The sequence below is a fragment of the Nanorana parkeri genome, unplaced genomic scaffold (assembly GCF_000935625.1).
Source record: "Nanorana parkeri isolate BGI_ZX_2015 unplaced genomic scaffold, ASM93562v1 scaffold334, whole genome shotgun sequence".
In the NCBI taxonomy this organism is placed as follows: domain Eukaryota; kingdom Metazoa; phylum Chordata; class Amphibia; order Anura; family Dicroglossidae; genus Nanorana; species Nanorana parkeri.
Window position 1 is genome coordinate 50,648 of NW_017306602.1, and position 17,331 is coordinate 67,978.

A 17,331-nucleotide genomic window follows, 5' to 3' on the forward strand; every position below is an offset into this window, starting at 1 on the left:
GTAAGTGCACAAGAATAAGTGAATATGAACTGTTCACTTCACTTGAATACATTTGTCCAATGTACATAGAATTTTCCAATTCATGCATCATGAACAACTGGGTTCTTGAATTGTGTACGTCTCCTGAGATCATTACAGATCTCTGTTCAAATTGTAAGGCCAATATAAGGATAGGAAATCAGTGAGACTCAACAGTGGTAGCCTCCAGGTTTCTCTTTGAATTAGTTCCTTCAATTAATGTTACACTTTTTGGTTACAAAGCAAACACTGCAACTGAAATGCTCTCTACTGAAATAGTGGAGTAATAATGAATGACACTTTGGAAAATGGGATGTTGGGATCTCCCACTACACTATTAATGTACTGAACCACTACTGCAATACCTTCAGGCTGGCACTAGAACCCCAACAAAAGATTAACTTTTAACCTTTGATAGGCTCTTTACCTATAACCTAGCATAGGAAGAATGGAGCAAAAAGACCCCTGAAAATAATTTCTAAACTTCTGCAATTAAAAGGTCAATGGGTCCACCCTATGATTTAGTGCTATAAATTGTTCTCTGACGCATTTCTGATTTTAATCACAGCTGTGCTGGTATGTGTCATCACCTTTCCCTCTATGTGAAAGTGTGTTACTTCTAGAAATCTCTAACACTTTTTTTTTTGGTGGAAGTGTTTTATTTAACTGTTACTTACATCAGGTGAACAGGCAAGCACCCCTTAGTAGTTTAGCATGGACATGCATAGCAGTAGTAAATCTGTGCCCATGCTGTTCGAATGCCTCGGCTAGTGTTTAGACAGGGTTTTGGCCTATCTGCTTAATCACTCATTGACAAACAAGACTGGCATGAACAGAAGAAAAATCGTAATTTTTAAGAAAAATTAAAGACTAGGGTTATGTGAAGGGCTCAGAAAAAAATCACTACTTCTGTGTGTTTATTTTTTAACTTTCAGTACATTTACCTTTGCTGGTTTAACTTATTAATACAATAACAGTTCATCATAAGTAACTGTGGTCTCTAACATGCATAATAGTTCAGGAGCCCATCTGCACAATTGCTAAGAGCAAATATGAATCAGACAAGAGCTAAATGGTGAATGCCTGAGAAAGAAGGCAATAGATAAGAAGATTCAGTGTTTAAAATTGTTAAACAAAAGGGAGAACAAAAAACAATGATAGTATTTTCCTGATTCACAGAAAAAAATATTCATGAAAATAGAAGTGTTAGATAAGAATATCAAGCTTACATACAGTATTTAGGAATCATTATATTTTGTATAAATGGTCAAAAGTAAACCCTAAGATGTGAGAAATGTCTGTGTTACTTTACTGTAGAGTAAAGGGAAAACATCTGAGCCACAGTGAGGACAAAGCATATCTGCTATTGTGGTTCCACACAGAAAATGCTTTAAGATAGTTTGCATCTCTAACTGGACAAGTAATCTTGCAATTCTTCATGAGTGACTATAAAGAGAAAACATTTTGAGCCACAACATGGATAAAGAGTGTCCACTATTGCTGGCTTTAAGTAAGCTTTCGATTCCATGAGATACATCTCTTTCTTCAAAACAAGTCAATTCTCACTATGCATGAATTTGCTCTATTAACATAGAATGCTGTCCATGGCCAAATTCCAGGTAGACTGAAAAGAAAAGGAAAAGATTGTTTGTAAGAGAGAAAAGCGGGTGTTACTAACATACTTTTTATTGTAAATAAAACATTCAAAAAGAAGCAGAGGGTGCTGGTAGCCACAAAAACGTTTATTTTTCCGTACTTGTTAGACAAAAATATTTTCTCAGTTCTAGACAGAGGGCTTGGTGCTAAATGCAGTCCTTGCGGATCCCATTGAAAATGCAGTTCTAAAATTCTTTGTCTATTTTAAAAAGGAAATAACATTAACATTAGATCATCTGGTATTTGCCTTAAGTATTTACCTTTTATCATGAACCTTATGAACCTCATGAACTATTACAGTATTGTTTTATGTTAAAAAATCTGAGGGTTTAATGTCACTTTAATATTAACCCTACTTGGTGGAATGCTGATGGAATGGTTGTATCGCACTCCCATCGCCATAAACATTCCCATCATATATTTCATGTCTGGGACTCTCCAAAAGTAAACAACTAGAGACACAGATAGATAAATAAATCGTTGTTTATATATGTGTTGGGATTTAGTCTTTTTTCAAAATCTTTTTTGCACTTTTGTGATCTGTAGGAAGCAGTGGGCTGTAGTCAGTATCTCTGTAATCTGTATCTCTGTATCTCTTCAGACGTGATCTCTAAAGACAGAATGAACATTCTCTGTCAGTTGCTGTTGAATAATTGTCTCTTTTCTGTCTCTTGCCTCATGGATTTCTGCCCAGTAAGAATGCTGCTGTAAGATCTGTCTCTCTCCACAGGCATCTGGGCATAGGGACTGGAAAGAAGGAGGGATCTTCCCTTTTGGGAGGTATTACCTAAGATGCTGACCACTGAAGCCTAAAGAGTTAGCCTAGAGAAAGCACCTGTGGCTGTACCCCATGAGAGAGGTGAGGAGACACTGGCTGAGTTTATGAGGCACTACATAAACCTTGTCAGCTTTCCTGCCTTGAAATACCAGGATTAGGATACCACTAGAACCTTAATCTTTGCATAGCTAAACCCATGTCGGTATCCAGACAGCACAGTCTGTGAGCAGATTGGAGAGAGAGAAACGTTATTAGAAATTAGACAATCAGAAGAGGATTAGCATCTAGTCTGGTGTTTATGACCATCCATGGGTTTGGGGATATCCTAAATCACACTTTACCCTCCTTCCCACTTTTTGCAAACTGCAATAAACCTGTTCCTGTTTTGAGCTTTGTAAAGTAAGTGGTACCCATCTTTTACACCTTGAGGAAAGAACCATGCCTCAAGCTAAATTAGCCTGGGACCTTATTTTCGTGTACATGTGCTTAGGACATTGACAATGTATTTAATGGACACCTGAAAGTCAATATCCAGAGGCAGCTCTTTAATAAGGTGAGTTAGAAAGTCGCCTAAGGCCTTGCACTCACAGGGGCCTCACGGCCATCTAATTCACCTAGTCTACCGCTAGGGTCGGTAGGGCCGGTGAGCCGGGATAGGGACGATAAAATGCACCTTCGTCTGCCGGTTTAGAGCACTTCCCTGCTGGGACTTCACTGCTCACATCCCTCTCCTGGGACTCCATCCTCAGCCCAGCCTGGCTTTATTATGTGTGCCAGTGCAGCCAAAGCAGCAGTAGCAGTGAGAGCAGGAGGGGGAGAGATCCAGGATGAAGAGCAGCCAGCAGAATGTGTGGTGTGAGATAGGGAAGAACCATTGTAGCTGGTGTGGGTGCGGCACATGGGGGTAGGGAGGTAGAACGGGCCACACTGTGAACCGAGGATCAGACACCGATCATTCCCCCCAACCGGGGCTAGAGAGCACTGGGCACACTGACAGAAGAGGAGCAGGAGAGTTATAGCATTACCGAGGGCAGGAGCTGGTACAGTATAATACCCACAGGCCCAGACTGGCCATCGAGCATCATGGATCGCTTCATTCCTCAGCTCCCCAGATGCAGGTGGTGTGGTCATGGTGGGCTGCGTGCAACAAGAAAGGCTGCCAGCTCACCACCATCCTGTGCCTTGCCTGCTGACACGTAGGTCCCGTAGCTCTCCTGGCTGTCTCTTCTTGCTCTCTCCTGGCTGTCTCTCCTCGCTCATCCTCCTGGCTTTCTATCCTCACTCTCTACCCTGGCTGTCTCTCCTCGCTCATCCTCCTGGCTTTCTATCCTCACTCTCTGCCCTGGCTGTCTCTCCTTGCTCTCTCCCCTGGCTGTCTCTCCTTGCTCTCTCTCCTTGCTGTCTCTCCTCACTCTCTCTTCTGGCTGTTTCTCCTTTATATTCTCCCAGAAAAAATTGCATTGCGGTGCTAGTGTTCGGGTTTCGCTTGAAGTAAAGGTGGTAACCCTAATCAGCTCACCTGATTTGGATTGCTGTCTCCTCCTATCTGCTCTGCACGAGAAATTGCATGCCGGGGGCATGGTGGGGCAGGGGGCAGGGCGTTGCGGAGGCATGATGGGGGGGCAATTAAATGTTTGCCCAAGGTCCAATCAATATTAAAGACTGCCCTGGTACCAGCATGCTTTTCACAGTGCCACTACCATAGTAAGAGTTTGACACTGTAAGCAGTGAAAAAATTGTGAAAAGATTGAGAATATTGTCAACAGGCTCAAGTCGGAGAAGTGTACAAGTTTATTCACAATCAAGTGAGGGGGCACTTTAAAGCGAGTCTCTCAAGAAATGTTACATTACATTTTTTATAATAAAACTGAAAAATGACATTATATCAAAGTAAATGTAACCAGAATAGCCAGTATAAGTTATTCACATTTAAGGTGCCTACTTTGTAACCATGCTCAGGCCTGTTAATTAACCTCTCAGGTACCAAGTACTACATTGTGTGAGGCAGGGGGCCTGAACAGCTGCATGCCCAGAAATACCGTTTCTTTCAGGATTATGGTGCAGTGAATCAGGAAGCTGATCAGTGCTGCTAAGATAGAAAGATGTATGACAGCGGTACACTGTAATGTGAGTTTGATTTTGAAAATTTTAGTACAGGTTTACTTTAAGGCCAGCAATGGAGCTTTAATACATATAAAAGAGTAGAATCTGGACAACTAACTACTCACAGACTAGATTATACATTCGCACTATCTACGAATATAAAGAATTTCATGTGGCACTTACAAAGCTAAATTCCACATAACAATTATAGCAAAGTGTACTAAAACACTATCAGCCTCTCATTCTCTCTATGGAACATGAGGTTGCCTGTTGCCTGAACAAGCATGCTGAGAATGAGATAATTACTTACTTTGCATGTCCTAGAAGTGACAGCTTATTACACCCATTAGAGCATAGCTTAATGTTCCATCAGTCAGATTGTGCAGTGGCAGAAATATTTCCTTGAAATATTAATAAGAACTATGAAGAGGATATATAGACACATGCAAATAATAATAAAAAGAAAGAAGCTCAGCTCTGTTAACCTATAGGACTTTTATCACCGGTTTACCAAAATCTTGTACAGAGATGTTATTTTGGCCTGAATTACAGCATATAATAAGAGCAAATAGATTCATCTCATCGCATTTATTGCAGCTTCTTTATCTGGAAATGCATCGGTGTAAGTATTGTTCATCAAATGCCCTTATAGCTACTTGCTAATGGAGATTTTTATGGCAAATCTATATCTGTTGAAGACATACAATGAATCCCTCCAATACAGAGATCTATCTCATTTATACACGTTCTGTTTGCAAATGTTACAAGGAGATGCAAGGAGATTTGAAAATATAAACCTGAAATATCAGAAAAAAAATAATATAGTTTCAAGTGCTCATACTGTACTACAGTATTGCTGTAACCTTCCCAGGATGCATCTCTTAGGCATGGGTTGCATCACTAATGCTTAAGAGGATCAAGAAGTGGAAAAACCGGAATTGACAAATATGTTCTTTATCTAATGATTGTAAGGTGATTTCATATCAGCATCCAGAGCTACATGCTGATGTGATTTTTAGTGAAAGGGGATAAAGCTCCACTTCAAAGGAGTTGGATGGAACATTTTTCTTGTATGTTATCTGAATGAACGAAAGTATAACTGTGAATGTGATTTTCATTCTGTAAAAATTGTACATATTGTTATGTGCATGTGCTAGGCACACAAGAAACATGTTTAATACATCCATTCAAGCAGCAGGTCTGGACTAAATTTTTTAGAAATGTTGAACAAAATGAGTTGACTCAATGATGGCAAGATCCAATACTCTGACAAACAAGTTTGAACACTTAACTACTTGCCGCCGCCCATTATAAATAAACGGATGGATGGCAAGCCCCCCAGTGCGCCCCTGCGAACAGAAAACACTGCTACTTGTAAACAGCCAATTACGGCTGTTACATACAAGAGGTCAGGTGGCTCTATAGCCGTCCGATTGTTTGTATAGTGCCCAGCAGTGTGCTTCCCCCCTCCTTTTTAAGGCTTAACATGTTTGCTGTCTATGTATTTACAGAACGTTAGATGTAGACGTCACCAGCACACCCGGCACAACAAAAACACATGGGTCGGTGCAAATCCATTTAATGCTGTGTCACTCGGAAAATCTTCCGATTTTCCGAGTGACACATCATTAAATGGATTCGCACTGACCCATGTGTTTTTGTCATGCCGGGTGTGCTGGTGACGTCTACATCTAAAGTTGTTCTATGTGTGGCGCCATCCGCTGTAATTTCGAGCACCCGTTTAACCTCTTTGGGATTTCCGGTAAGCAGTGCTACAAGACTTTTGATGTATTTGCACAACGTGACCCCATCTTTTATATTTTACCAAAAAACTGTTTGCATAGTTACATAGTATTTGAGGTTGAATAAAGACAAATGTCCATCAAGTCCAACCTATTTGTGTATGTGTGTATGGTCCTATTGGTGTGTAGTATGTATAGGTCCCTGTGTGTTCTCAATCTTAAGAGTACTTGTACCCCTGTATATTATGGTTCCTGAGGTTAGTGATACATGTTTCATAACATATAATGTAGGGGAAACAGTTTTTTTTCTTCAAATTTTTTGGTAATATAGTAAAAAATAAATTAAATACCACCAAAGGAACGCTCTATCTGTCCCCAAAAAATGGTATACAATTCATTTCAGTACAGCGTTGCATGACTGAATAAAAGTACTTCAGCGCTGAATAATGAGAAATGGCCTGGACAGGAAGGGGGTTTACCACCCCAGTCTTCAACTGTTTAATGGAGCAGTAAAACCTGACAGGAGTTCTAATTCCTCCCCACTCTATCCAAAACTAGAAAAAGTTTTTGCCTTATGCACTTTAAAGAAGAACTCCAAGCAGATATAAAAATTGTATGCGATAAAAATACAATCCGTACCTGTTATCTGTCTTCATATCAGCTAATTATAATCCCCTGTGCAGAAGAATTCAGACAGGGAATGGTAGGGCCTAGACATGTGCACGGTTTAAAAAAATATTTTGGACGAAACAAATGAAAACTAAAAACATTTTCATTTGTTTTGTCAAATGAAACAAATTTGTATGCTGTTTCAGGTTCGGAGGAAATGAGCCTCCGAATCCGAAACTGCACATTGAAACTGCAGAGCGTATATATACATGTACACATCCAGGTGGCGGTGCCCAAACATGCGTATGACGTCAACCGACATCGCACACGCACAGTGTCATGTGACGTCATTCGCTTTACCTCCAAGATGGTGGCGCACATGTGCAGAACGTGCTGGCAGCCAATATGGCTGCGTGTTCTGCAAACAAATTTACATATACCTGAATATAGTCTTCGTATATACGGGCATATAGTAAATTCTTTGTTTTGGATTCGGACGAACCACTGAATCAACCAGTCAATCGGCTTAGTTGCCTCTGCCACTGTCTACATTGTTAACTGCGAACATGCTGACATAAGGGGAGAACACAATGAGCAGAGGGGTGCCCTCATTAATGCACTGCTTCTCCTTCACTGTTCAATAAGCAGGCCGAGGTCTGGTTTTCACCAAGCTGTGCTGCTACAGTGGAAGCCAAAGACTTGACCGTGCTGTCTGACAGGGATATGTGGGTCAGAAAAGAAGAGACATAAAATAACAAAACTTTTGTCAGGTAAAACAGGTCACATATACAGTATGTATTTCAACAGTGTACTTAGCTGTTTGCCTGGAGTTTAGCTTTAAACAGACAACAAATGTTATTACATGTAAAATTGGGCCTCCTGTAGTGAAGTGTATATTATTTGATGCAGAATTAAAATCTTATTTGGTGTTTGTAGTAGTAGGTAGGTAGTCCTTTATTCTGAAACACTAATACATGATTCAAACTGGAAAATTTTGACCTGCATGTCTGAATCATATATGTTCATAAGGCTTTAATTATTACTAGTGGCAGTACTTTGACCATTGGTTTATTCATTCTCAGTATATTCCTATGCTCATATTTTGTATAGCCTACAACAATTGTTGCCTGTAATGAATGTGTAAACTCTGTAGAGCACAGCTGGGCAACTCAAGTTTTTCTTGGACCTACAGTTTCTAATACACCTTTTCAACTATTCTGATACAAGATGGCTAAGCCCTGTCTAGTCTGATTCTATCTATTGCAATTCTATATGGACATACAGTTTCTAATACACCCTTTTACCTATTCAGATACAAGATGGGTACACCCAATGTAGTCTGATTCTACGTACTGCAATTCTATATGGACCTACGATTTCTAATACACTCTTTCACCTATTCTTATAAAAGATGACTATACCCAATCTAGTCTGATTGTCTATCTATTGCAAATGATGGTGGCACAGATACCCATTTTAAGGTGGGACTGACTGCCATAATTTAACAGATACTGTTAACATAGTATTCATCTTTTTTTGGATCATATGATTTATTATTGAGGTTCTGCAGATTAGACAAGTTTGAACACTTAACTACTTGCCGCCGCCCGTTGTAAATAAACCGACGGACGGCAAGCTCCCTCCAGGGGGGCACCATAAATATACAGCTTTTTTTTTCTGCTCATGCGTGCCCCCCAGTGCGCCCCTGCGAACAGAAAACACTGCTACTGTTAACATAGTATTCATCTTTTTTTGGATCATATGATTTATTATTGAGGTTCTGCAGATTAGACAAGGTATAAACAGACAGCGTTCTCGTTTCTTTGTGCCCTCCATACACCGCTCCATATTTAACAAACAAAGCCATCAATCATAAACAATTATGGTTCCATATGTCTTTCTTTATATATAGCAGAAATAACAGCACAGATGTATTGTCAATCACAAATTGGAAATGTTGAGATATCTAGTAACAAATCTGTATTGTATCTATTGGCATGTATTAACCTTTACTCTCTGAACCTTACCATTTGCAATATGCATAATAACTGTTTTTATTTTGCTAGAATAAAGTACAGTATCTTCAGTCCATACTTCCCCATGTCTGTGTGTTCATTTTAGTTACACTTCACTTAGAAGTATGTGGAGTATATTTAAGTTTATTTAATCCAAAATCCTATGTAGTATTAACTGCGGAGGAGCCAGGCCTGAGGTGTTCCCATTTTCCCCAACATTATATAAATTTCCCTGGACACCCTCTGTGTTCTCGTTGAATAATGACATTAACAGTGGGTGATATCCGTTTGTGGGCTATACACTTAAGTACGTACCTTACCAACCGCTCAGTGTTTGCAACTCCTCTCTGCCAATCCCTCCCACTGGCTTCCAGTCACCAATAGAATAAAATTGACAATATGAACTACCACTTGCAAAGTGATCCACAACTACTCCCCCTGTTATATCTCCAACCTCGTCTCAAAATCACCCTAACCGTCATCTCCACTCATCCCAAGACCTCTGGCTCTCTAGATCCCTCGACAACTCCTCCCATGCTTACCTTCAGGACTTCTCCAGAGTCTCCTCCACCCCCTGGAACTCCCTACCCCAACCTCTTCAGCTATCTCTGAGTTTTTTAGTTGGGTATATAGATACTTCGGGTACAACAGAGAGAACATCAGATCATGTCCCATCCCTTCCTACATGGTAAGGACAGACTCTTCATTGTTTGAAGTATAAGCATTTATAAACAGAAGAAACTAGACTTTGTTTGGGCTCTACATTAACTACATGTGTTAGTAAAAGGGGTGTCAATGTGAGTTTGGACTGCAACAGCAATGCATGAGACAGTTGTAAGTATTGGAAACATCTCTGTTTTGGTATCCCATATTTCACCTTGCAAGAACTGGGGTGAATTTAGAACCCCTTCTTGGTAAAGGTTCTCATGATTAAGGTAGGCTGGAAGTAAATAAAAATGCTCAGCCTCCAGATTTATCTCCAGGGCATCTCTTGAGAACAGTGAGTAAGGAGATGCTGCAGTGTGTCAGTGGAATCTAGAGAGCCTCCCCCTGCTATATGATGAAGTTTAGATGCCATGTAATATAGTCTGGTGTTTGGGTCAGCCAGATCCTCAAAAATGTTAACCATCTTTATTAATTGTTTTCTATTTAGGGCCGAACCTGTTATTACAAGGATCAAAGAAGATCGAAGCAAAATCATTTTACCAGCAATTGACAACATCAAGTACAACACATTTGAGGTACAACAGTATGCCAATGCAGCCCATGGATATAATTGGGGCTTATGGTGCATGTACATCACTCCTCCTCAGGATTGGCTGGAGAAAGGAGATGAGTCTGCTCCAATCAGGTGAGCCAACATTATACTCTCATGTACAGCAATCCTCTGTTTTACCGATCATTATTAAAAGCAGCTACCCACAAAAATTATAATTATTAGCCATGGATTTCCATACTATTCCACTGAGTATTGATGATAATTATAAGCACAAGTAATATTCAAGGGACATTTCAAAGTGTACAGACATGAATACTCTATTGAACACTTGTTCACACACCTGTGCTGAGGCCTGTTCTTGTACCAGGACATGAAGCTGACAGATGCAAAGATGGTTCAAAGTCGAACCATCCTTGCATCTGTCTGCTTCATGTCAAAGTCAGAGGTGTGAACAAGTGTTCAATAGAGTGTACTGTGTACAGCCTGGAATACACTGAAAGGAACATCCAACAAAGACCTAACTTTGCTTTTTGTGACATTGCCTGCAGGGCGGCGCTACCATATAGGCAGGTCAAGCATCTGCCTGAGGGCGCCGCTGTTGGGGGCGGAAAGATGCGACTGGGAGGTTGCCCCTTTAGGGCCTGTTCACATGAGTTTCAGGTCCTATGTGCTATGTGTTTTTGCCGCGTTTTTGCTGCGTTGCAGTTTAAAAAAATATTTAATTTTTTTTCTTGGCTGGAGTGGGGCTGTCAGTATGTTAGCTGCAGTGCAGTGCGTTTTTGATGCGTTTTGCGTTTCCGGACCGTTTCCTGACCGTACAAAATGTGACATGCAGTATTTTTCTGTCGTAACCTGAACGGACTGCGCACGTGAGAACTGTAGCCCATATAACACATAGGGATACATTGGGATTCATTTTTAGTGCAGGAGCGTACGGATCAGGTCAGCACAGAAAACCTGACGTCGTGTGAACAGGCCCTTAAGAAGGTCGCGGCGATCACATCTCTCTGCACTCCCTCTCTCTCTCTACTCTTGGTCGCTGCAGCTTCAGAGCGGCAAGGAGGAGAGAAGAGAGAGAGCGCAGAGAGGTGTGATCAGCGCCAGTATGAAGACCCGAGCAGAGCAGCGGCAGGGATCCTTTTGATGAGAAAAATAAGATAAAAAAATTATAAAAAGATAATCAGATAAATACATATTTAATAAAGTAAAAAAAATGACATTAAAAAAATAAAGTGATAAAAAAGTTAAAAAATTAGAGGTGCACCAAAAAGGAAGTTTGAAAACCGAAATGAAAAATAAAATATCAGGCCAAAACCGAAACCAAAAATGTTTTTTTTCTAACTTTTTTTAAAACTTTCTTTGAAGCAGCCGCCTGAGAAGGCTCAGGGTGGGCACAAAAATGCACTTTCGCCTGTGTAGGAATAAATCCTTGCACTGGCCCTGATTGCCTGTTGCGTTCCCCCACATACAGTATCTGTTCAAAAATCATATTCACACTGCTTACACTTCTACAGTGGTACCTTTACCTCTCTTTTCATCTGGAAAATATAACTGTGAACAGTGCAAAGTAACAGAAATGAATACTGCTACAGATTGGAAATTGTGTTAAAAAACAGCCGGTCCTGCTAACCATCAGACAATACAGTTTGAAGTCATATTTATTTTTTGGACAAGTGGCAAATGAATAAATCCTGGAATGAAATCACAAAATCCTAGAGCATAGGTAAAAGTGAGGTTTTTACAAGTTGTACTAACAACCATTGAAATTCAGTTTTATCTTCAAAGCAAGTAAACATAAAGGCCACCTTACAGGAATATTTAACCCCATGTAAGAAGCAGGGAAATAAAGGATGATATCCTTCACAAATCTGGTTTAGTAACATTTGCCCCAAAGGCAGCATTTAGTTTTGTTCTTTCTTTCCACATTAACAAAGCAGACAGTGGGGTTTTTTAGCAAGGTGAATCTTCACTTGAAAAAGTGAATGAGAGTAAATAGGGTGAACCTGTGTTCACTCTGAATATCCAATCGTGTGTGAACAAAATTAAAATAACAACATTTTTGCTGGCATATGATTAACTATAGTAATATATGATGATATGGTTGAGTGAAGTGAACATAGCTCTAACTTATTTACTAAGCTCAGTGCACATTCACTTTGGTAAGCAAACTGTCTGTATTTAGTAAATCACTCCCTTTAACCTCATCCCACCCTCAATCTGTATATTAATGTATGTTCTACTTTTTGAGAGCCATCAGCCATATCCTTTAAAAGAGAGCTATGGGGCAAGTGTTTTCCCCCATAGTTCTGTTAAGGGTCACGGGAAGACATAAACTAGTGTCCTCCCGTGACCCAAAGCTCAGTATATCACGAGCTACAGCTCACTATCTAGAAGTAGATAAGATACCCCTTTGGCTAAAGATCACATTAGCATGCAGCTATGCGTGCTGATATGAAATCATCTTACATTCATTAGTTAAACAAACATATCTTCATTTTACAATTTCTTGTTTTCTACTTTCTGGTTCCTGGTGGCAAAAGTGATGCAATGTGCCCAAACATTGCATCCTGGGAAGATCGGATCAGCAGAGCATTGCTGGGAAATCTTATTTGTAATCTTAGGAGAGCTCAGGGAAAGACATTTTACTCCCCTGAGATTGTGTGCATGGTCACATGTGCCAGAGTTCCAGGACGTAAAGGGAGATGGAATAATCTGCCCTTAGTAAAAATGGCCACTGTAAGAAGAATGAGTAGGGGAAAAAATAAAGTATACAAAGAATACAAAGCCGGCAATTATCTAGAAGTATGTGCTTGTAGATTGTCATTACTAAACATTTCTAAAGGTGCCTTTGTTGTTATTTTGAAGATATGGGTAAAGTTCCTCTTTAGGTTTGGAATCACAGGAAGGTCTCGTATATGTTCAAATAATGGTTATGTGGATTTATATTCTGTGTCCATATACAGTATATGTTGATCATATGTAAGTTTAATTTATGTATTGTAAATGCACTGCATTATATCAAAATTCAGGATATAGATGAATAGGTTGAATAATTGCACATAGCACTTTATTCACAAATTGTATTCATTTTAGAATCATTGAAAGTATTTTATTTATTAATGCACACACTGTTATTTTGAATTATTGACTATTACGTGGTTATTTGACACTTATTTAGTGCTGGCTGGTTAAGATAGATCAGGTTAGGTCAGTCATCAGTGCAGATGTACACCAACTTACTCTAAAATAGAAAGAATGTAAAACAGGTTTTTTACATTTGTGGGCATTTGCAGCCCATAATACAAACAGGGTTTTGAAATAAAAGTGTACCAAATATCAACCTTATACTGTATTGTCAACATTATACTAATTGTCCTTAAAAATATGTTTAAAAATGATTTAGGTATGCAAATAAGAGATGAGGTTGGCCTCTACAATGGGTTCTTCCTGGGATATGCAAAGTTTGTGAATTGCAAACTTTTGGGTGAAAAGTTTGCAGGTTCATGGAAAGAGAAAAAAGAACAACAAGCAGATAGGGAACAGGAGTGGACACCGATCTCATCACTGGGGGTATGGCAGTAGGTTATATCTAATATAACTTTAATATTTTATTATAATTTTAAAAGTAAATCTGCAGCTTTCGTTAAATAATACCTAGTCATCCTGTCATTGTTCAGGCACTTCCAGTTATAGGGTGACAAAGTTTTGTCACACTGTACCAATTCTTTTCACCCAATCACACAGGACTGCAATGGAGACTACAAATGGCTGTTTTAGCACACAGTACACAGGCATGGTCCACTCTTGTCATCATCAGGAAACCTGCCCTGAGAAAAGCAATATGGCCTCCGCTAGAGTAAATGCATGTAGACAGGAAGAGGCTGAAAAAAATTGCAGTAGATATGCAGCACTGAGATGCAACAAAGGATACACGGTGAATCAGCAAACTACATATGATTCGGTTACATCTACTTTAAATATGAATACTTTTCTGCAGTTTAATGGTCACATCCACACACAGCCTAAAGCTATCTATACCGTACATTATTTTATATCAATGTAACAGGACACTCTCCCAAGTGTACCAGCCAGTGCCTAGAAATGACATGCTAGAATTATAATTTATATATGCAAGTTTTAAGGGTTGCCAAACAATCATTTTCATTGATATCCGAAGCACTTCGACTAATTCATTGTGTTTACTCGGAGAGGAAATATTGTACAGCCCCATGTACACAAACACATAAATGTCACGGCGATTGTCTGCATTTGGCCTCAAAGGAAGTGTTAAATTGATTCACTATACAGCTAATATCAAACTCTGCACATTACATTGATTCACTTCTAAAGGACTAGACATTCTTTTCTTATTCACTACACATATCCAAAGGACAAATGCTGCACTGGGACATCACTGGCTTGCACAGCACGCTTGAAAATGTTACTGAGCACTGGCTGGAGAGTCAAAGATAACCTGTTACACACAAAGATCATAATGTAAATGTATAAAAGGGACAGTAGGAAGAAATAACATAGATTAATAGAGCTATTTAACCATTCTGCTACTGTGGTCCTGGACAATCGTTTCTGCAGTGGGCTAAGATACATTTTTAATGTAAACTAATAGAATGAGAATGGGCAGAAAACTATATTTAGAGATGATATATATATATATACATAATGGCAGGCAACGTGTTACAATATACAGAAATGTTCAATTTCCATTTGTGCAACTAGGTCCTTGCATTTTAAAACAGAAAAGTATATTGGCTACACATATGCTCAAAGGCGTATCTACAACAAATTGCACCCCTGGCATCCCACCTAGCTCCTGGCAACCAGTAACATCACTGGTTGCCAGGAGCTGGGTGGAACACCAGCTAGAGCCACCTGACACACTCTGACACTCTGGTCGCAGCATCTCCCAGCATCTCTGGTTGCTAAGAGCCAGATGGGAGTGGAGCGGTGCCCCCTTTCAAATGGCATCCAGGGCATGTGCCATACTGTCAGGAAAACCGCACACAGCAGATGGCGTGCGCGAGCGCGCATCTGCCATGTGTTGTGGCGCCAAACGGACTATTTAAGCTCAGCTCCTCCATGTCTCCAGTGCTGAGTACTCTTTCAGCTTGTGCCTGGTATCCTGTGCCTGTTCCTTGTTGTATTAGTTATTGTTATTGACCCCGGCTTGCTCCTGACTCCGCTGACCTTCTGGTATCCTGACCCTGGCTTGTCTAGACGATTGTCCTGCTCCCTGCCTGTTCCTGCATTGCCCGCATGTTACCAAACCCGGCCTGTGACCCGACCACGAGTTTGCCTACTGCTATACAACCTCTCTGCCTGCACGTTGCTGACCCGGTCTGCCTGACTTCGTTTACTCTCTGTCTGCCTCCCTGCTGTGCGTTTATATTATCCCTCACAGCAAGAGACCGTACGAGTTACCCCCTGGTACCGAAGTCCTCATCCAGGCACTCGTGCCCCGCTGTGCCCCAGAGTACCTGTCTTCTCTATCAGGCCTTCTGGGACCAGAGTTGCAAGAGAGGGGCCGCCCTCGTCATCTCAAGCTCCATCAGGTACGTGACAGTAGTACTCAGCCATCCGGAGCTTGAAAGGCCGGTCTTTTTATCATGGAGGATCTATGTCAGCAGATTTTGGCTCTTACCGACGCGGTCAAAGGACTACAAGAAGGTTACTTCCAGTTGGAAGGACGCCTGGATGCCCTGGCACAAGCCCCGGCAGTCGAAGCCGCTCCACCTCTCGTTACTGCACCCGTTGTGGAAGCACCTACACCTGCGTTCTCAATGCCTGCCCCTGAACCTCGGATTCCTCCTCCTGAATGTTTTTTTGGGGATCGCAGTAAATTCCGGGCGTTCTTAAACGCATGTAGATTGTGTTTTGTGCTTCAACCCAGGACATTCTCTTCTGAGACCACAAAAGTTGGTTATATCATTTCATTATTACAAGGGGAACCCCAAGCTTGGGCTCACCGACTGCTAGAACAGAGCAGTCCACTCCTGGACTCCCAAACAGCTTTCTGCGAGGCCATGGCCCTTATCTATGATGATCCACGTAGGGCCTCTACTGCTGAATCCATGCTGCACACCTTACAGCAGGGCCGACGACCAGTAGAGGACTACGTAGCAGAGTTCAAAAGATGGAGTACGGATACGAATTGGAACGACTCTGCTCTGCTTTTTCAGTTTCGTGCAGGACTCTCGGAATCCCTTAAGGACGAATTAGCACGGACTGGGATTCCAGGAACCTTGGATGAACTCATTCGAATGTCCATCCAGATCGACAGACGTATAAGAGAACGCCGAGCGGAAAGAACCCACCAACCACGCTCTGCTTGGATGTTTCCTCGGGTCTTTTCTCCTGGAGTTCATATGCCTGCCACTCAAGCTTCAATTCCAAACCCCACCCCGGATACCTCGGAACCCATGCAGCTGGGTCTCCTCCGTTCTCCACTATCTTCAGAGGAAAAGAACCGTCGCCGCCAGCTGAACCTCTGCCTATACTGCGGTGAGGCGGGACATTTTGCCAGAACTTGTCCAAATAAACCCAGTAAGTGTTGTTCTCCTCCTGCTACAACAATCATCTCTTTGACTGATAACCAAAGATCTTACATTAATCTTCCCATCTCGTTACAGCTCCCGGAAGGGGAACTTCATACCCAAGCCATTATTGATTCCGGTGCCTGCAGCTGCTTCCTCGACCATCAGTTTGCACAGCATCATCATATCCCATTAAAGGACAAGGCCCAAGGATTAATCGTTCATTTGGCTGACGGCTCCAACATAAAGTCCGGCCCAGTCATTCTGGAAACTATGCCTCTGTCTGCTTCCACGCTCCTGGGACATACCGAACTTTTACGTCTCGATATCATTTCATCCCCATTGTTTCCCATTATTCTTGGAATACCATGGCTCAGAGCGCATAATCCCTGTATTAACTGGCAGACTAATAGAGTGGATTTCCGTTCTGCTTATTGTGCACAAAATTGTTTCCTCACTGCTGCACCTACTGTTTCCCTATGTCAGCAGGATACCAACCAAGAACTTTGCTCACTCCTTCCTCCGCATTACCATGAGTATCTTGATGTTTTCAGTAAGCAAAGAGCAGACATGTTGCCGCCTCATCGACCATATGACTGTCCCCTAGAACTACTACCGGGGGCCAAGATTCCCTATGGAC

General features: G+C 41.1%; 1 protein-coding gene across 1 annotated transcript in view; it reads left to right on the top strand.

Annotated features, from left to right (window-relative positions):
- GALNT9 (polypeptide N-acetylgalactosaminyltransferase 9) overlaps positions 1 to 17,331 on the top strand; it is a 143,654-nt gene that overhangs the window by 11,006 nt on the left and 115,317 nt on the right. Inside the window, exon 4 of the mRNA XM_018558347.1 lies at positions 10,075 to 10,272. Coding sequence (XP_018413849.1) covers positions 10,075 to 10,272 — 198 coding nt within the window. The remainder of the gene's footprint in view (positions 1 to 10,074; positions 10,273 to 17,331) is intronic.